The 20907-nt window shown below is 42.0% G+C and overlaps 1 protein-coding gene across 23 annotated transcripts in view; it reads right to left on the bottom strand.

Annotated features, from left to right (window-relative positions):
- The window catches only part of Rbfox2 (RNA binding fox-1 homolog 2), a 238930-nt gene that overhangs the window by 110281 nt on the left and 107742 nt on the right, over nt 1-20907 (bottom strand). Inside the window, exon 1 of one of the 23 annotated variants that reach the window (XM_041671968.1) lies at nt 17029-17119. The exons of the other annotated variants lie outside the window; for them this stretch is intronic. Coding sequence (XP_041527902.1) covers nt 17029-17043 — 15 coding nt within the window. The 5' untranslated portion in view covers nt 17044-17119. Of the gene's footprint in view, nt 1-17028; nt 17120-20907 lie in introns of those variants that run through there. 23 annotated transcript variants of the gene reach the window in all.

Here is a 20907-nt window from a genome sequence, read left to right as displayed (position 1 = left end):
GAAAAACCAAAAAAAAAAAAAAAAAAAAAACCACACATTTTTTATGTATTGACATATATTGTATTGATAAATATATATTGTATATATTTGCCATATTGCAGTGTACATTTCTACCTCTGATTAAGATACTTATATAATGTTTGTGTATTGATATATATTTACCATATTGCAATGTATATTTGTACAGTGTTTATATTTGGAGGTCATTATCCTCATTTGTTACACAGTTGTTTATTGTCTTAGTCTTTAAGTTAGATAGATATTGAGAATTATATAGATTAATAGTCATCTAAGTTTGTCATTTATAATTAGACTTACAGGTTCTCTAGATATATAGAGATTATACTCAGTATAGATAGATAATCTTCGACCTCTTCAAAGAGCTGTAGAAAATGGCCTTTAATCTAACTCAGAGTTTTGTGATAGTGAGACACAATTGCTCCTGGCAATAGAGCGGTGGCTCTATTCCCGAGAGAATGTTGAGCACCAAAGACACTCCACCTGGAGCCTTTCTATTTGGCAGAACTGGCCTTTGGGCAAAGAAATGCCCATACCTCAACCACTGACAGAGATACAGAGCGTGCATCAGTGGATAAAACAGGACTGTCATATCCTGCCAAGACAGGGTAAGATAGTTTTGAAAAGTTCCTTGCCTTTAATAATGGTATGTTAGTTATGTGAGGCCTTAGCCAAAATTGGTTGACTCAACATTGCAAACGAGACTTTAGGTGATTGCCCAGGTAGTCAGTTGTCTCTGTCAATTGTTGCACATTTTGGATATATCTCGTTTGTTGAGTAGTGTTTATTCCCTTCTCAGATCTTTGACGGAGTTGAAGATTATATAATTGTAGTTACTCTCTACATTATTTGGACTCCTTGAGACAGAATGTTTAGCAAAGCTTTTGTTCTCAATATTGTTTGTTATATTTATTATTTGTTGTTATTGTATATAGTTGTATTTGGTTTGGTTCTGTCTTATTTAGACAAAAAGGGGAGATGTAGGGATAAGTCCCGCCCCTTGGGGGGCGTTTGCCTCGGGCTAATGTTTGCCTATAAATTTGGCGAGCATGCTCCCAGCGTCTCTTCTGCTTTCCTGGTCTCCGCAGGAACGGTGGTTCTGTAAGTCTATTTCACCATTAAAGCTGTATATATATTTTTACAATCTGTCTGCATTCGTTTATGCTGTTACAGACACTGCTTAATCTGTTAAAGAGTTAACACATAGATTAACTTTTAAGTTCTTAGAAATCATGTCTAATTCATGGAAAGAATAGACTGCTTTGGTGCCCTAGGTGCTGGGATTCTATTATAGCCATGTGCCACCACACTGGGCTACAAACTCCATTTTTCAGTTAAAGTGTATGTCTTCTTTGCCCGCCCACTCACATGCTGAGATCTTAGCCTCCAGGTAGCTATTGATAGGAGCCCACTAAGGAAGGCAGTAAGGTTACCCTAGGCGTGGGGGGAAAGAGGCCAGATCCCACTTTTATTAGTATTCCTGTAAGAAAAGACACAGGAATTGTCTCCCCTCCTGGACCCCAACCACATACATATGAAAAAGGGATGTGAGCCAAAAGGTAAATGGCAAAAGCCTTGGAATAAAGCAGGCCTTGCTGGCAGGATGATCTTCTGGGGTGAGGTTCTATTGGATTACTGGTTTGTGGTAATTTTTTTTTTTTTTTGCATTAGTCCTAGCAGGCTAAGACAATCAAGCCCTGAAGTCTTCTGGGAAAGCCTTCAAAAGGTGAAGTTCTAACTTAAAATACGAACACATGCCTTACCTTCTTTTTCCTTCTCCTTTCTTTCAGCAGATGAGAATAAAAATGTTACCAGAGGGCCACTGACAGGGTTTAGTTTTAGCAAAACTCCAGACAATGAACTTATGTCTGTCTGTGATGGTGTTCACTACATAACCCAAAATAGCCTTGAACTTGATATAGCCCAAGTTGGCCTCAAATCTGTGTCCTCTGTTTTTCTGCTTCCTACGTGCTGAGATTATAGGTATGTATGTGGGAGGATGGGAGGGTTGCACATAAATTCTTTAAAGACACAGCAGAAACTCAGTGAACCTTCATTCAGCTAATGAGTGGGTAAATAGATGTAGTTATAAAAGTAATGTATCGCTTTCCCAGTTCCCAAACAATGCACCAACTGCTCATAAGCAGGGATAAATCCTTCTCTCCTCTTCTTCTCCCCTCCCCTACTCTGAACTTTTTATTGGTTTCAGAAATCTTCTGAATAAATTTGTTTAAATAAATAGTAGAAATATAAGTAAAAGACTTGTATTTCTGGGGGCAGGACCTGAACTCATGTAGAAGATACATCCCCTGACACATATGTGAAGGAGTTGCTAGACTGGGTTAAGGGAGGAGGAAATATCCACTTTTGCTGTGGGAAGCACCACCTGGTGCCCAGGAACGAACAAAAAGGACAAAGGCAACTGGGCAGCAGAGCACTGTCTGTCAGCTTCTCCACTCCTCCAACCTCTTTCCCACTGTGACACTACCCTTCCGCAGTGAGCCAAAGAAATCCTTCCTAAATTAGTCAGGTATTTTGTCTAGGCAAGAGGGAAGTGATTAAATCAGAGCTTTACTGCTCAATTCAAATACAATTTTAAAAGGTACAAGTTAAAATTTAGTCTTCTTATGTGAAAGGAGCAAATTTTAGCATTTCAAAAGAAAATGAATGTTACTGAAAAATGATAAACTAACATTAAACCAAAGTATATGGCCTAACTCCCTCCCCCCCAAAAAAATTGATTCTATGAATAAATGGAGCAGAGGGCTGGAGAAATAGCTCAGCAGTTAAGAGCGCTGGCTGCTCTTCCAGAGGACCTGGGTCAGTTCCTAGCACTAAGATGGAGGTTCACAACCCATCTGTGAACTGCAGTTCCAGGGGATCCAGCACCACCTTCTGGCCTCCCTGGGCAATGAGCACACACATGATACACAGACATACACAGAGGTAAAGCATCAATAATGTTTAAAATGACAAGGAGGAAAAAGAATGTTGTTCCTTTACTACTGTAACAACAGAAAAAGTTGGCTCACCTTATAAATAAAGACTGCTAAGCTCAAGCTAAAGCCTTCCAAGTGCATGCTGAAAAGAGGGTACATCCTCTGTACAGACTCACAAAACCACAGGCTAAAAACATGCTGTTTTTTTTTTTTTAAGTTAGGTTGTTTTGAACACTGATCACATTATATACATACACACACACACACACACACACACACACACGTTTTTAAATGGTGGCTAGGTTTCCAGATTGGGCCACAAGAACTACTAATACAACAAAGGGTGTGTGTGTCGGGGGGTGTCTTTGAGACCACTGAGCCATAGCAACAGGAAATAAGACTCTAAAATAGCAGGAAGCTTCAGATAGTGCTGAAGTGGCACACAGGAAACGGTTCCCCAGGTGTGTTCCCAGTTGGTAGGAGACTAAATCAATCACTGGCCACGGAAGTGGAGGTGTGGAGACAGGAGGGAGAAGCAGGAGTGCCTGCTTCAGTGCCTGGTCCTGGTACAACCTTTAAGGCTGGCTTTGTTTGTGGTTTTCCTCCTCTATAAAAACATCAATTTTACCTTTGTTTGGACACCTATAACATTTCCTTTTGTGTATATACAAATACAATTTGAGACAATGAACTGATAAGGAAATTTTACTACATTTTATACACAGAACAAAAAGATAGGAGGCAGGGAAAACAAAACAAAACAGGAAGATTCTGAGCAGACTGGGAAGGGAAAAGTAAAACTTACTATATGCTGCTGAACAGAGGGGGGAAAGAAGCAGTAAGAACCTGAGGGCCTAAAAAGAGGCTGGAGGAATGAGAGAGGTGGGGGAAGGGGGCCCAACACACCTAGGGGATCCTTAAAGAGGGAAGAAAACAGGTGGCAAAGAGCCTGCTCAGTCCTGCTGCTTGGGAGCACAGCTGGCATTGCACAGCTGGTCTGGGGCTACAACAGTAGTAACTGCGGCAACATCTACATGCCAGGCATTCTTTGAGAGCTTTCTGTTCCACAGACATCTGTCTTCAATGCTGTTATAATTTTTTGTCAAGGGAGTACAATGGTTTGTCAAAAACCATTCAAACAGTACACCTCCCAGAATCAGGTGTGGCTCCACTGACGCACCAGTTGCCATCATGCACACAGGCGCCCATAAAAGAGTGACAAGTAGCAAGGGCAAAAGATGCTCCATCACTACTTCGTATCTCTTTGTAAAAGAAAGGGTCACAGGTAGCAAATGTCAGGAATTTAGCACCCATTTGACAAATACACTGGGGAGACGACAATAAACAAGCCAAATAAAAATCTCTACAGGACAAAGTCTTTAATCCCAGCACTCCTGAGGCAGAGGCAGAGGCAGGCAGATCTCTGAGTTGAGATCTCTGAGTTCGAACAAAGTCAGCCTGGTCCACACAGTGAGTTCCAATACAGTCAGGGCTACACAGAGAAACCTTGTTTTGGAAACAAAACAACAAACAAAACTCTCTATAGGACATGCAGGTAAGGTTGGTTTCTTTTGTGTGTGTGTGGGGGGGGGGGGTCTTTCAAGACATTTTTACAGTATTTAGAAGATATTTAAGTGTAAAAGAGAATTTGAAGGCTTGAAAGGGGAAAACAGTGAGAGATGGGAGAGCAGGAGGAACGGAAGAGCAGAGGTGCTGAGGTGTCAAGCCATAGCAGACCTTGCAGGGCCCATGCTTTGCTCTGAGCAACACCCACGGTGAATTCCCAGCATGATTAACACTTTAAGAAGACTGTTTTAGATGAATTACCCAGGGCTGGAGATGAGGAGACCAAGCAAAGAGCAGGAACAACAATCCAGGTAAACGAGGATGGTTCTCTGAATAGGATAGAGCTAGTAGTACTAGTGAAGGGTCCATACCTACATTACTTTTGAAAGGTAAAGCCTAGGGGACTTGCTAATGAGCAGGACTAGCACAAAGGAAAAAGATAAGGCCACAGTCACTACAGTGCTCTGTAGTTCTAAGGAGTTGAGAGATGTCATTATCTGCGAAGAGGAAAGCTATGGGCATGTCAGAGTACAGAAGAAAGCCAAGTGAAGACCAGAAGTTCACCAGATGGCTCAGTGCTAAAGCACTCGCCAAGCAAGCTTGTTAAATGCTATCCCTAATATCCACATGATGGAATCTGAACTGACTCCTACAAGTTACCCTCTGACCTCCACCAGTGTACTGTGGCTGGCAAGTAGAAATAAAAAACATCAGAAGTTCAGCTTCAGAAATGGTAAGTTTAAGGTAGTTATTGCACATGGAAATGTCAAGTGAGCATTATCTGTAAGCTAGGAGAGGTCTGGCCAAGGGGTATGCATTTGAGAGCATCAGCATCCAGGCAGAATTTTTGCCCTCTGTATCAGTGTACCATCAATCTATAGGCTTTCCTTTTTTTTTCCCAAGGGGAATGGGAGTTGGGAATTTCTATTTGTGAGGATTTACATTTTATGACTTTTTAAAAAAATAAAACTATCCCAAAAATATTCTGTGATGTGGGAGTGTCATATATCAATCTGTTGATTTCATTGGTTAATAAACAAACTGCTTGGCCTCATAGCTTAGAACATAGGTGGGTGGAGTAAACAAAACAGAATGCTGGGAGGAAGAGGAAGTGAGCTCAGAGACTCGACAGCTCTCCTCTCGGGGAGCAGACGCCTCAGAGAGACGCCATGCTCCCGGCTCCTGGGCAGACACACGCGATGAAGCTCCGACCCAGGATGGACGTAGGCTAGAATCTTCCCGGTAAGCGCACCTAGCTGTGCTACATAGAATATTAGAAATGGGCTAGTCCAGGTGCGAGAGTTAGCCTAGAAGAGGCTAGATAGAAATGGGCCAAGCAGTGATTAAAAGAATACAGTGTCCATGTAATTATTTCGGGTAAAGCTAGCCGGGTGGAGGGACACAGCCCCACGTGGGCGGCCAGTTGCCAGGAACGCAGCCCCGCTGCCCCTATTTCCAACAATTCTGAAAAGGTTACTTTTAAAACCTGGTTCTATTTTACTCTAGACAAAGAACTCCAGGCAACAAAGAGTGCCGAGAGTGGGAAACCTTCCTCAGGGAAGAGCGTACCAAATGGCTGTCCAATACACACATGCAAGTAACATTTTAAGGACTGGGCGGGTGGTTTTCATTTTTTAGGAATGAACACACACGAGTATGTATGCAACAACAATTTTAAAAAAAAAGAGGCCATGAATTTGAAAGAGAGCAAGGAGGTTATATGGAAGGGATTGAAGGGAGGCAAGAAAAGGGAGATATGATGTAATTCTATTATAACCTCAAAAACTGAAAACAATTGTTTAAAAAACCCAACTCTATTTGATTAACAGAATTCCTTAGGTCCTTTTATAAATCCAATACTTGTTATGAGATTTTAAGAGTATTATTATTATTATTTTGCATCATTGAAGCGTTTTCAGTGGACAGTGGTGGTGTACACCTTTAATCTCAACACTTGGGAGGCAGAGACAGATCTCTGTGAATTCAAGGCCAGCACGGTCTACAAAGTGAGCTCCAGGACAGCCAGGGCTGTTACAGAGAAACCCTGTCTCCAAAAAATGGAGGGAGGGGAGGAGGGAGGGAAAGAGGGAGGGAAAGAGGGAAAGAGGGAGGGAGGGAGGGAGGGTTGGTTGATTTTGTGTTGACCTTTGCTCACTTATGTGAAGTAAAGACTAAACACAGATCAACAGCACACAGCGACTCTGAAGAACAATGTAACCAGGAACGAGCCACTCTTTTCTCACCGAATCACAAAGCTTTGTGGCATCTTTCGAAAGCACATAAGAAGTCTGAAGGCTGTGTTCTGCGGGTTGCTTAGTTTTCTCTGAACACTGACAAATTCAGTGTTTCAGTCTTTTACCCACAACAGTGAAGAAAGTAAAGTTTTAAAAGTAGGTACCCCACAATCACTACTGAATGACTCACAGGATGCAAAGAAAGCAATGTTCTAGACTCAGTGGCCACAGACACGACAGGTTATGAGCAAAATCTCAAGGGTACTGACAGCTGTTTGTTTTGTGATACAGGGTCACATCTGTAGCTCAGGCTAGCCTGGGGCTTACTAGGTAGTCCAAGTAGCCACAAACTCATAGTAATACTACTGGTTCAACTCCTAGGTATTGAGATTACAGGCATAGAGCCATCATGGCTAGCTCAAAACTTTCATTCATTCATTCATTCATTCATTCATTTATTTATTTGGGTTTTTTCGAGGCAGGGTTTCTCTGTGGCTTTGGAGCCTGTCCTGGAGCTAGCTCTTGTAGAACAGGCTGACCTCAAACTCACAAATCTGCCTGCCTCTGCCTCCCAAGTGCTGAGATTAAAGGCGTGCGCCACCACTGCCTGGCTCTCAAAACTGATCTTTAGAGGATATCCTAACAGATGGATTTTCTCAAGTTAAAAATCAGTGAACAAGTGATAAGTTAGGGTGTCTACTCTAGTCCCCTTTTTCTTTCCCTCTCTTCTTCCTATCTACAATGAGGTAAAGGCACTCTCCTTATCCTATGTGCCTGCTGCCATGATGTGGCACAGACCCAGGAAACTATTCCTTGAACCCTGTGAGAGTGTGAGTTAATATAAGCCTTCCTCCTCTGAGCCGTCCCCTTTACTAGTCAATCATGGTAAAGATGTAGCACCTGGTGCAGTATGGCATGCACACAGTGAGCTGAAAATAAAGCATGACATGGAGAGTCTGCATCTATCATTCTGAATAATGCTTGTAAATAAGAAATAAAATGTTTTGCAACTATATAATAAAGACACCTATTTTTTTCAATAAAATTAGCTTATGTTTAATTTTTATGCTATGTCTAGGTTACTATGGTTTTTGAAGCCTTTGACTGCTCTCTAAGCTATGAATGAGAAGAACAGAAGCCATTGTAAGCAGGACCACTGGAAATACACACGGAAGTCTAGAATCAGAATTTGGAAGATGGCACAAAAGGTGCCGAGTGACAGTAATAAACTCTCAGGTCCATATAAAGCCTTCTGAGGTAGATATACTTCTAAAGGAAAATGGGAAATCAAAATGTGGACAGCATACGTCTGTGAAGCGCGGTACACTAGGCAGATCCAGATCCGCACAGCTCGAGAGACCTACAAAAGGGCAGGAACAGAACGAAGGGTGACATGACGGCAGTGCAAAGAATGATGGAACGACTCGCTCGCCACCACACAACCCGTGACAGTTCCAGAACTGGGACTAGCTTTAGCTGTGCCTAACAGAAAATCTGCCTCAGATGGAACTGATACAACAGGACTCAGCTTTTGTGTTTTTAAATTAGATTTATTCATTTCATTTGTGAGTGGTTTGCCTACATGAATGTATGTGCACCACATGTGTTCTTAGGACTAGTGGAGTTCATAAGAGGACATTGGATCCTTTGGAACGGAATTATGGACGGTTGTAAGCCACCAGGTGGTTGATGGGAACTGAACGTGGAGGTCCTCTCCTGAAAGAGCAACAAGCGGTCTTAACTACTGCATAGTCCTCAGGGTTCAGTATTAATACATCTTCACAGTTTAAAAAATGAGAAATGAGGCACTTCTGTAGACTTCAAAGACATCCAATAATTTTGCTCTAAGGAATACTAGGTGATCTCTATTCACCTCATTGTAAGATAGCAGATCCAAATCCTGCTACAAAACAACAACAAAGAAATTCCCAAAGTTGATGACCTATGGTGGTTGAGTACGCATCTAGCAAGTAGAAGACCCTGACCTAAATTCCCAGTGCTAATAAAAACAAACAAACAAACAGCAAGGGCTGCACTTGTAGCTCAGTAAAGTGCTTGCCTGGCTCGTGGGAAGCCCTGTGTTCAATCCCCAGCACTGGTGGAACACACCCCATACCCCAATACTGAAGAGGTGAAGGAAAATGGATCAGGAATTCAAGGCTCAAGGCTGTCCTAGTCTATGTGAAACCCTGCCTTTAAAATATACACAAACATACATTCATGCATCATAAACACAGAACAAAACAAACCTAAAATGATTTGATACTGTTACAAAACTAAAGGAGGGACAGACAAATGGGGAACGTGGCCAGAGCCACAGCTGTAAAAGAGTGGCTAGAGGGTAGCTCACGTGATAATCTACAATATGGCTGATATCAAAGCAATGAATGCTTCTATGAGTAAAGAATCCCAAGTAAGACAATTCCTCACACACTAGAAAATGAGTCTGCAAGAATACAGAAGAGTAGCAGCAGCTCTCAGAAAACAGAAAATAGAAACAGAAAAAAAAAACATGAAATATTATAAAGGGAGTTTAAAAAAGACAGGAGATGTAACTGGTGGGAACACAAAGTCTTTATTTTCATCACCCCAGAACAGAAATATTGGGGGGCACTCAAGTGTGACTTATAAACCCTGTAGAAGCAATTTACATGAAATACACAAGAAAAAGCATGCTGCTTTGTATGGGGTGGAGGGGAGAAACGCAAAGGGGCTTGTTCTGCAGTCCAGCTCTCCAAGTGCTATGACTACAAGTGTGCACACCATACCCATCTGTTATTCCATTTGCCCTTTTAATTTTACTTCTAAATTAGTCATAAAGCTGAAAAATACAAAAAATTTAAAGGGCCCATTGGATTCAGATGCTAAACATTAAAAAAAATACTTTCCTTTTAACCGCGCTAAAGCATGAATGGAGAAGCCAATGACTAAAAGAAGAGCAAGGACTTGGCTTAGAGTATTATAAACCTCAAGCGGATAATGATAAACTTCACAAGTATCCAGGAAAATCAAACATCCAGCAAATTAAATCATAGGGGTGGGAATGGAAATGGGGCACAAACATGAGAGCTGAGGTCTGACCAACAGATTCATTAGCAGACAGGTTTCTGGCAATGTTGGCAGGAGACATTACAATAATACAATGGTAATAGAAACCTGTGTAGTTAAGAGGGAATGAAAGGAAAAGCGGCATCAACAGTCCTACTGCATCTGCTTCAAATGCAAAGAGAATCCGCAGTTGCTGGCAGAAATAATAAAGCGGAAGGTGAAAGGAAAGCATACTGTACACAGATGGGAAACCCAATAGAGAAAACTCAATGATTCCAGGGGGAGAGTAGCTGGATCCAAGATCCAACACACAGCCAGGACCTTGGCTGATGGTGGTGCACAGGAGATCCTCTCCTTGCTGTTTCAGGTTCTCACACACATTAAGCAGTTCATTTCAGACTCACAAAAAATAATATGACAGCTATTTTAAATAACAAACATTCAATCTGTCATTTAATTCAGTTAACTTCTGAATGATCTGGAGTATGAAGTCAAATAAGCAAGTAAACCCTAGAGGCATTCAGAATCACAGCAGTGCAAAGCAATCAGGCTTCAGTTAAGTGGAATACAAACCTAGAATTTCAGGTGGACACTGCTACACTGCCAATTCATTATACCTACACATAATGTCTAGTCAGCCTTCCATGTAGTTTGTCAAGTACCCAGTTAGTAAGAGTGAAGATGATCAGAAGAAGCATGTAAAGAGCAGCAGTAGCTCATGTTCAGATAGGAATGTCATTCCACATTTCTAGAACCAAGAAAATGGGAAAGAGTAAGTGACTACCATTCCTAAGATGGTTTTTGTTGCTGGAGAAAAGGACCTCATGAAGTTACCTTAGGAGCTGCAGTACCATATTCCCTGGTCCATGTGTGGGTCACATAACCACAATGATGCTTTAGTCCTCCAAACAGTTTAAAATCCAAAAATGAGTCTCTACATACTTGGTTTCTTCTCTACATCCTTTCCACAAACCAAAATTTAAGAAAACAGTGTTTCAAGTATGCTATGTGACCGGGCGGTGGTGGCGCACGCCTTTAATCCCAGCACTCCGAGGCAGAAGCAGGCGGATCTCTGTGAGTTCGAGGCTAGCCTAGTCTACAAGAGCTAGTTCCAGGACAGGCTCCAAAGCTACAGAGAAACTATGTCTCGAAAAACAAAAAACAAAACAAAACAAAACAAAAAATTCTATGTGATAGTGTGCTGTAAAACCTTCAAGAATTTTCTAGGCTCAGCAAACAGCAACTGAAAGCTCAAGGTCCTCCAGTGTACCCACAAACATCTCTTCCAAGCCTGTCACTTCCAATGATAATTGATGTCCTGGTTTTCCCACAAATTTTGCTTTCTTGCTTCTTTTCACTCTACAAATGTCCATTATGTGCCAGGTACCTTTCTAGGGACATATAATAACCAACAACTTCATGAGGGAAGAACGTCAATTGGTAGGAGGTAGAGAAAAATAAAATTGAGAATAGAAGATGGACAAGAAGGTAATCAGCACATACATAAGCTATTCCTTTATGACATCTGAATACCAGGCAGTGAAATGGCTAAGTGCTAAAGCCTGGAGGCAACAAGTGTGGTTGATATGTTCAAATAGTAGATGTTGGTCAGTGTGACACCTGAGGAGCAAACAGAGAAAAGCTTCTAAGGAACGGAAGCTAACACTTAAGCAGGAGAACAAATAGTAGGGGCTCCCAGGCCAAAGTAGGACATGTGGACTTTAATCTGATTGAGATATGAACTACTCAAGAGTTTTGGTGAAAACAACAACAACACATGACATTCATTCTGGGTCTGAGAATATAAATCAGTGGCTTGCCTACAACCATGAAGTCTTGTGTTCAATTCCTAGTACTGAAAGTAAACCGTATCTCTATCTGTGTCAGTTCTTCTGCCTACTGCCAGGGTATTATTCACCACTGTGAGCTACAGTTCACAACTAGCCACATCCATCTCTCTAGACCAGTGGTTTTCAAAGTACGAACATATCTGCTCTACCTGCAGCATCAGCATCCATGGGAAACATACTAGAAATGTAAAGTTCTAGGCCCACTCAGATCCAAGGAATCTAGCTGGAGGCAGAGCTCAATCATCTGAATCTCTTAATACATGACTATGTCTGAAACTGTTGCTACTGCCCAATGGGTTCATTAAGGTTCCTTGTTCTTCTGAGAGACTACCAAAATAATCCCACTGCGTCACTATCAAGGCAGTAAACCCAAGCCTTAAGGACAGCTCATGTTTGCCTGTCAACATTGTTCCCAATCCTGCCTACTACTCCCAAGAACTGAGGTCAACAGTATCCTCAGCAGGCTCATCTAAAAATCCACCCTTTAGTCCATGGTGCACCCTACTCCCTTGCTCTAAAAGAAACCTGACAGCTCCTGGAATACATCTATTTCTGCAGCAAAAGATGCTCACCTGCTTTGGCAGAGGTGAGCATCCTCCTTGCTTCCCAGCACAGCTTCCAAAGCCCCCCTCTGCTCCCATCCAAACTGCAAACTGCAGATCTTTTAAAAGAGGTTCCACTTCCTGTCGTCCTAGCCTTAGTCTTGTCTTCAACTCAGGACTTCAATAACTACACACAACCAACATTTAGTTTCCTAGGATTTGTTTTCAATGTTTTTAGCACCAAATATATTTTTCAGCTATTCACCTGAACCACCTACTAGCATCAGGCTAACACCAGCATCCCCTCTAAAAACGATAGCATCTAAAGAAGAGTTTGTGTATGCTAGTTTCCCACTGCAGCAGTTCTCAACCCTTGTTACGCTTTCTGGCCTACAAAATAAATCCACCCCTTTTCACTGTCTCTACTCCCCATCTGTTTCTCCTTGATTCCTAGGACAGCTTAGATGTGACAATGTAACATTACTCATTGTTCTTTCTAGAAGGTTAACACCTTTCCTCCGCATAACAGCTATGTTTTCAGCCAACATGTATTAACTGCTCAAGTCTTATTATTAACATGATAACCTAAGAGTTTCCTGAGCTTTCTTCTCTTAATGTGTCTGGCTATGTGTATGTGTGCAGGTGCACGTGTATGAGCATGTGTGTAGAGGCCTGGAAACAACCCCAGGGTTGAGAGCACTGCCTTTTAAGTAGGATCTCTCACTGGCCTGGAGATTGCCAATTAGGTTAGTCTGGGAAGCCAGAGAGTCACAGGGAGCCATCTTCCTGTCTCCATCTTGACTTCCTAGCAGGAAGAAGTGTCCATTACCACACCTGGTATTTTCATACTTATCAAGTGCTTTACTAACTGAGCCATTCCCCAAATCCAGTTTTCCGGATATTTGTTTGTTTGTTTAAAGATAGATTGTTGTTCTGTTGTCCAAGCTGCCTAGAACTCACTCATGTACACTAGCTGGTTTTGAACTTGAGGTGATTCTTTTTCCTTTGCCTCCCAAGTGTTGGCATTACAGGTGTGACTCACCATGCCTGACTTACCAAGATGTAATTCCTATTGTTAGATACACTCTTCATACACTGTATTTACTCTTGAAGGGCACATGTCTTTGACCATCTTTGTATTTGCAACAGCTGGTTCCATACATTGCAGGCACTCCTTAAACACTGGATAAACTGATTTACTAAGACAGAATTAACTGATGACCACACAGTTCAAATGAGATCCAGAAATCCAGCCATACAGTGTGTGGTAAGAGCTCCCGCTGCCAGACTAGCAAAGCTCGTTTGGACTGGAGAGCAATCGTGTCTTCTGAGGATTTTGGAAAGTGCAGTATAATTGTTTACTTGATAAAAGTCACAAAATCAAGCAAGTGTGTTTGCTTAACATAAGAATCAAGTCTTTCTGTTTATTTCTTCCTTGTTGTCATCATTTGAGATGATGAAGACAGGGTGAATCAATGACATAAGGACTCTCCATAGTGCTGCATATACTCCCCCAAAGAGTTGAGAGGCAGCCTTAATGAGGGCTTCCTACCCACTAACACTTCTAATATCAATAAGGGCTGAACATAAAACTAATTTGTGTTTATCAGAGTTCTCCCTATGTGAATTCAAGGACATCTCAACACAATGGGGAAAAAACATTCAGGGATGGTCTGCAGTCTGCTTAAGCAAATATTCAATGCAAAAAGCTAGCATGTGCAAGCAAGGTGGTGTACCTATAATCTCAGCAACTGAAAGATGAAATGGGAGGGGGGTCAGGAGTTCAAGGTTATCTTTGTCTGCTCATTTTGTGACCATCCTGGACTACATGAGACTATCAAACAAACAAAACGAAACACAAACAGGTGCTGTGTGCTAGTTATTTACTGAGCATCTACAGCGTGCCCCACACTGTGTCATGTGTGTCATCTCAAATCACGGTAATCACGTGATATGATTAATTCTCCCACACAACAAATGAGAAAACTGAGGTCTGCAGGTGAAGTAACTTGTTCACAGCCACACAATTGGCACAAGCAGCATTCAGTGAAGTCTCCAACACGCTAACTCTGCACTAGATTAGTCCTCCTATTGACACCACCAAATTCAAAGACACAAGGATGGCAAAGAGGCAAACAATACAGCATTTTCTCTCAGAGTTCTAAACACAAGGGCAAATTAATGATCTATACTTAACTGCACAGACTAAAACACCGAGATGGTCTGTAACCTTACCTTTCAATTAGATGAACGTCCGTCCACACCACTCAGAGGTACCAACAACTGAACATAGCTCAACAACTTTTCTGCAACACTAGAAACAGTGTGCTGACATATTGTTACTACTGAACCAAGCAGACAGTTGGAGATAATACATGTGGCATAGGCTTCACAGTTTTCTTGTGCTCAAAGAGCACACCTTTTGGGCATACTAACCACTATACAAAATTCTCAAAATCAGGTGCATCTGGGCTAATCCTATGTCTCATGAGTACAGAAACTGAGGTACAAACAGTTAAAGGGTTACTTGCAGTCAACCAGCTGATATCCACTACCACTGGCCCAGGCTAAACCTAGAGTGGAGCTCCGCTCTCCCATGTCTACCCTGGTAAGTTTCTCCCCACACAGCATCTCAGGGATTTCTGCTTGATTTAATCCTTGACCACTAGATAACCTCCTCCATGTTCAGGGGTTGTACAGTTAACTGTCTATGGGCCAGACAATGAAGGTGGTAAAGAGAATTTCTGGAGCTAACAACAACATCCAGGGGCCACAGTAAACATAACACAAAGCTTGGGGCATAGGAGATTTGTGTATGCACATGTGAGTACATGTGGAGACCAGAGGATGACACAGTTTTTCACAAAACCTGGAGATCATTTTTAACTAGACAGGCTGGCCAATTTTCCTGTCTCTACCCCCTTTCCCCAGTGCTGAGGTTACAGGTACACACTGCCAACAACCAGATTTTCTTTTACATGGGTGCTAGGGCTCTGAACTCAGGTCTCACACTTGTACACAAAGTACTTATCTACTGAGCTACTCTCCATCCCTAAAAATTAACATTTTTATGAACAGGGCTTGGTGACAAGCATCTTTAATTCCAGCACTCAGGAGACAAAGACAGGAGGATCTCTGTGAGTTTGAGGTCAGCCTGTTATACACATCAAATTCCAGGACTGCCAGGACTACATAAAGAGACCCTGTCTCCAATAAATGGAGGGAGGGAGGGAGGGAAGGAGGGACGGAGGGAGGGAGGGAGGGAGGGAGGGAGGGAGGGCAGGCTTAGGACTTACAGTGGCAACTGCAACCAAGGAAATCACAAGACCTTTGGCTGTTCCAGTTCTCTTGGCACAACAACATCTCAATGCAACATGCGGTGTATTAGTCGGCAAGGTTTTCTAGGGCTATAGTAAAGGGACTAAGATAAATGTGTAATGGTAGACAGAGGAAATAAGAAAGGAGACTGTCAGTGTCAGTTTCATCAAGTCTAAGTAAGCTGAAATTAGATTAATTCAACTCCTATCCCTTCATAAGGTCTCTTAAAAATAACCAAAAGACAGAAGAGCCATCCTTCCCGAGAAGGATGTGGACCCCCACCCAGCGAAAACTACTTAGTGTGCACTCATGTGCCAGCAAACCCGAGTTCTCATAAACACAATACTACAAAAATAAATCAATAGAAGGGAGGAAATTACATTTCAAGGTCATATTCAAATGGAAAGGAGAAACAGATAAGAAGCCTCCCTAAAACATGCCATATAGATACATATTCTGTAACCCAGCTCCATCTTCACAAACACTGTTAAAATACTGGCTTCTGGCATTTACAAATGTAACTTCCCGGAGCCAAGTAGGTTCCTGTGATTCCAGACATCTGGGCTGGAGGGCAAAGGGCAAAGCGAAACTTCCAAAACCTGGCTAGTAGCCAAAGGTATTACATGGAATAATAATCTCCCTTAGCAACACACAACAGCTGTCTGCTCAAGACAACTATCGCCATCTTTACAAAGGATTATTGATACTAGTATTTTTGCAACTAAAAAAGCAAAGGGGGGAAGAGGACTCTGTATTTTTTTCCTTGAAATTTTCCTAACAATTTTTATATTTCACCATTTATAAACTCCTCTAACTATAGAATGTTCACTCTATCCCAAATTACACTGCCACAATTACCAGCAAATTAAAATTAAGTAAGGTACATATTAAGTTCTGGCTTTACAAATGTAAAATGTTTTATAATAGTAATAGTAATTTATAATAGTAATTTATTAATTACTATTCCAGTTGCCATGGGCCTTGTTTCTAAGTATGAGCAAGTCATTCTTTGTGACTTAATTACTTCCCTACAAGTTTTAGTAACAACAATGACCTATTTCACAAGACAACCTTGAAGGACATTAATTATTGGATAAAAACGCACAAAGGCTTATTAAGGACTGTGCCATCTACTGGTGCTATCTACAGATGTGTCTTGATTATCAAGGCCAGTGTTCTCTACACATACCACGCAAGCCCATCCTGACCCACAAGGAAGACTGCCCTTCTGAAGCCTCCAGCTCATGCCACCCGCCCACTTGCCTTCTCCAAACCTACCAGGCCCAGGGGACAGCACTGCTCTGGGAGCTCAGCCCTTGCACCAAGTCTAACAAGATAAACAACATTTAGAAACCAGACTCTAATATTGTAATCTGCAGGGTTCAAAGGCCCGCACACCTGTGTGAGGAAGGGCTGTGTCCTGTGCTCTGCGGAGCATCTGTGCAGGCACAGAGCCTCAGCTTTCCACTCCTTATATGTGCAAGTGCGAGCCTCACCACAGCACTCTACTCACCCAGAGGTACATCATGGCAGAGCCGCCGCAGACTCAGCTGGCGTTGAGCCTGGACTGCAAAAAGGCACTTCAGTGAACCAGAGGAAAAAGGATACCAGAGTGGGGTGCAAGGGACCAAGTGGGGAAGAACCTCTAAAACCACTTGAGTTAAAAAAATCTTCTAAAAAAATAAAATAAAATAAAAAAAACACCAGCTTTCTCCCCCTCCTCCCTCCTCTCCAGCCGACTGTTCTGTTGTTCTCTCCTCCCTCTCACCCTCCCCCCCCTCTCAGGGAGTTCCCAGCCCAAGTGTCTAAACTGGAGCGTACAGCACACACTCTTTGTATTTGCCTTCAGGGAATCTCTCTAGTCATTCTCCTTCTAGAAGCACAATCGCCACCTTCAAAGATTATTGCAAAAGATAGGGCTGGGCAGGACTGGAAATGAACAACCAGCACCAGGTTCTAGTGCTAGACATAAATTAGTTCAAACATGACTGATGCAACCAACAAACTCTGCCCTCCAAGATCAAGGCAAATGCACCAAGCTTGCCCCTGTCCTGATTCTTCTAGGTCCCCCGGCAGAGGCTAGACACGTACACAGAATCTACTGGGTTTCTACATTTCTCCTCCATGACACTGGCCTGGGGCTTTTTGTCTCCTTACCCCTAAAAACTCTCAATCTATAAGACTTTAAAACATGGAAAAACTCAGATACACACTTTAGGGGGGGGGGAAGCTTTTCATCTCTACCATTATTAGCTCTTGCTACCATCACTACTTAGCACAGCCTTCTGCCTGAAAGGACCAGCAACAAGGGTTTTAAGAGTTGCGTGGCTCTTGGGTCACTAGCCTGCCACACAGACTCTTTACCTGAACATGCTGACAGAGCAGGGTACAAGGCCTGGGTCTAAATTCCTCAACCAAAAAACACAGGTGTGCCACTCCCATCCTAAACCCTCGGGAGTCAGACAGAAAGAAGATCCTACAGTCAGAAGTTAAATGGCCAGGGCTACAAAGTGAAACCAACAAAACAAAACAAAGCCCACCCTACTGGCACTTGAGTCTCCTCATGGGCCTGGAGCTTGTAACACAGCATCCACTACCTCTACAAGAGGTATTTCCATACCAGTCTTCTCTCCGCATCCTTCAGGTACAGTTTATCTAATTTTGGCCCTGGAATATTTTGCATAGTGACTGACACAGAGCTACAAAATATCCTCAAAATGTTACTGTTTTTGAGGAACATTCCGCTTGGTTAATTTATTTAAAGAAAACCAAAACAAAATTGAAAACAAAAAGTCTAATACCTTCCAGATGCTTCTGATATGTTTAAACAGCTCTCTCCATCTTGGGAGACCCCTGAGAAGGGTTGCAAGTCCCAGGAAGGCTCACCACCTCTGGTGCTTGTTGCTGTGCTGCTCTGGTTCCATATGCCTGCTAAAATAGTGTCGTTTCTCTGAGAGTCCGGGCCTAGTCCCTCCTAGTCCCTTTTCTGCTGCTTCCTCTCTAAGTACAGCCTTTTCAGGGAGTCTATAGAATTTTTGCTCCCTTCCTCCCTTATCAGCTCTTTTGGACTTGGTGGATTGGGGTAGGGCTCTCAGCTTTGTCCAGAGCAGTAGTTCTCAGTATTCCTAATGCTGCGACCCTTGAATAGGGTATCATGTGTGGTGACCTCCAACCATAAAATTATTTCTTTGCCACTTCATAACTGTAATTTTATTATTGTTATAAACAATTTAAATACTAATATATAGGATATCTGAGATGCGACACCCCCCCAAAAGTAGGGCAAGGGTAACCTACAGTTTGAGAACCACTGGTTTTGATCCTTTCTGTTCTTTCTACAAAACATCTCTCTGCTTCCTCTGAGGGCAAGGTTGCCGCCTTTCTAGTATAAAAAGCAGAATAAAAGTTTCTAAGCTTAAAGCTGGGACCAAATTTTTGTTTTTAATTTTTAAAAAATAAGAAAACAAATATTTTTTTTCTGAGAAACTCTAGAAACCCCAGCACTAAGAAAACACCTCTTAACAATGGTATTTAGAATTTGTAGTATGTCCACAATTAATCCATACATGAAATTTTCCTGTCTCACAGACAATGATCTAAATTTGAAGCTACCAGCCCTGTCCCTCTTCTACGAGAAATAAATACGTTAACATCACATTAAGAAACTGTAGTTAGGAGAAGGGTGGGAGTAAGACATGGTGTCACTGTGGAGCCCAAGTTAACACTGAACTCGCAGCAATCCTACTTCAGCTTCCTAAATTCTAGAAGGACCAGCTTATGCTACTACACTTAGGACTTTGTTGATGCTTTTTAATCATTCATCAACTGTGGCATGAATAAAATAAACATGACTAAGTTCAAATATTCAACTTTCATTTTAAGGGGTAAGATAAAAATAAAAACAAATCTGCAGCTAGGTGAGTTGGCGCACGCCTTTAATCCCAGCATTTGAGAGGCAGAGGGATCTCTGTTAAGTTCGAGGCCAGCCTGGTCTACAAAGTGAGTTCCAGGACTATAGAGAATAGCTCTATCTTGAAAAACAAAACAAAATAATAATAAAGCAAGAGAAAAATACATGAAAAAAACCTCAAAATGAAGCAAGGAAAGTCTAGATATGTCACAAAAATCAGAAAATCACCTTTACAATCTTCTCAGGTAGAACCACTTAGAAATGTCTTTGAAACCATATGAAATTTTTTTGTTTTAAATGTATGTAATTCTTTCCTTATTCTAACTTCTCAATTAGGTAGACAGTCAGAAAACAAACTGCTGTGTTGTTCCTTCACAAACAGGAAGAATACTAACAGACAAGTCAAGGAACTCTCCTGTGTTCATGCCCATGCATGTTCACATTCTCTACCTTTAAACAAAAGAAACAAAGAGACAGGAGAAAAAAGTCTTTCCAATCATCAGAGTCAAACAAGGAAGCCTGTAGTTTATAGCTGCATAGGATTCATGTTAAGGAGCTGGGGACACAGTAGAGTAAAACTGCTTGGGTAGCATGTGTGGGGCCCTGGGTACCACCACAAAAGGGCCTTAATGATTCCACACTACGCAGCTACCTGAAAACTCACACACAGAGACTATGCCTCTATGTTCTGAATTCATCGGCCTCTGTATTAGAGTTCAGGGGGAATGGGTCAATTTGAGTACTAGAGGAGGCATTCTTCCAGGGAAGGTCTGAAAAATATCTAGCATGTTCAATTCTGGGAGAAAAAGGTAATTCTTAATAGCTTGTGGATGCTGTCAACAATATCAACAATACCCTCGGCAAGCACACTTACGGAAGTGCTGGACTTTATACATGAAGAAAAGTAAGCTCCTGTGACTGAAAGGCTGGGGTAAAGTGTCTATATACAGAGAGGCAGCATAATTGCTCAGGAACACACCTGAAAAGTCAGGCACTGAGATTTAAGAACATGAGGCAAACATCTATATACACTTTATTTCTTTCACCTCCAGGCCTGGGAAAAACAGTAAGCCTCACTTCAATGATGTACAAGTTAAATGGCTGGGCAGGGTGGCCCATGTTTTTAATCCTTGCATTTAGAGACAGAGACCAGGTTTACAAATGAGATCCTACCTTAAAAGGAAAAAAAGTAGGGTAGAGATATCAGATAGGAGGTCCAGCTGAATTTGACTTTTAATAAAAGCTCAAAAGGATGAGCCTCTTTTTACCTTATTTCCTCTCAGCTTAAAATAGCAGGGTTCCCACAAGGTGGTTCTCTGACAGGACTTTGCTGCTCAAAATGGGCCCCAAGACCAGCACAGAGGAGCTTCTTAGATACGGAGATTCTTCGTCCCACTCCAAAAGACAGGCTCAAGATACACATTGCAACAAGAGCTCCAAGTGCTTCTAATGCACAGGCAATCTCAGGAGCTGGTCAGAGAG

The sequence above is a fragment of the Microtus oregoni genome, unplaced genomic scaffold, assembly GCF_018167655.1.
Source record: "Microtus oregoni isolate MIOR12 unplaced genomic scaffold, Mior012 000022F_ref0000154, whole genome shotgun sequence".
In the NCBI taxonomy this organism is placed as follows: domain Eukaryota; kingdom Metazoa; phylum Chordata; class Mammalia; order Rodentia; family Cricetidae; genus Microtus; species Microtus oregoni.
The sequence above is the reverse complement of the archived record's forward strand: the minus strand, read 5'-3'. Positions and strand labels throughout refer to the sequence as shown.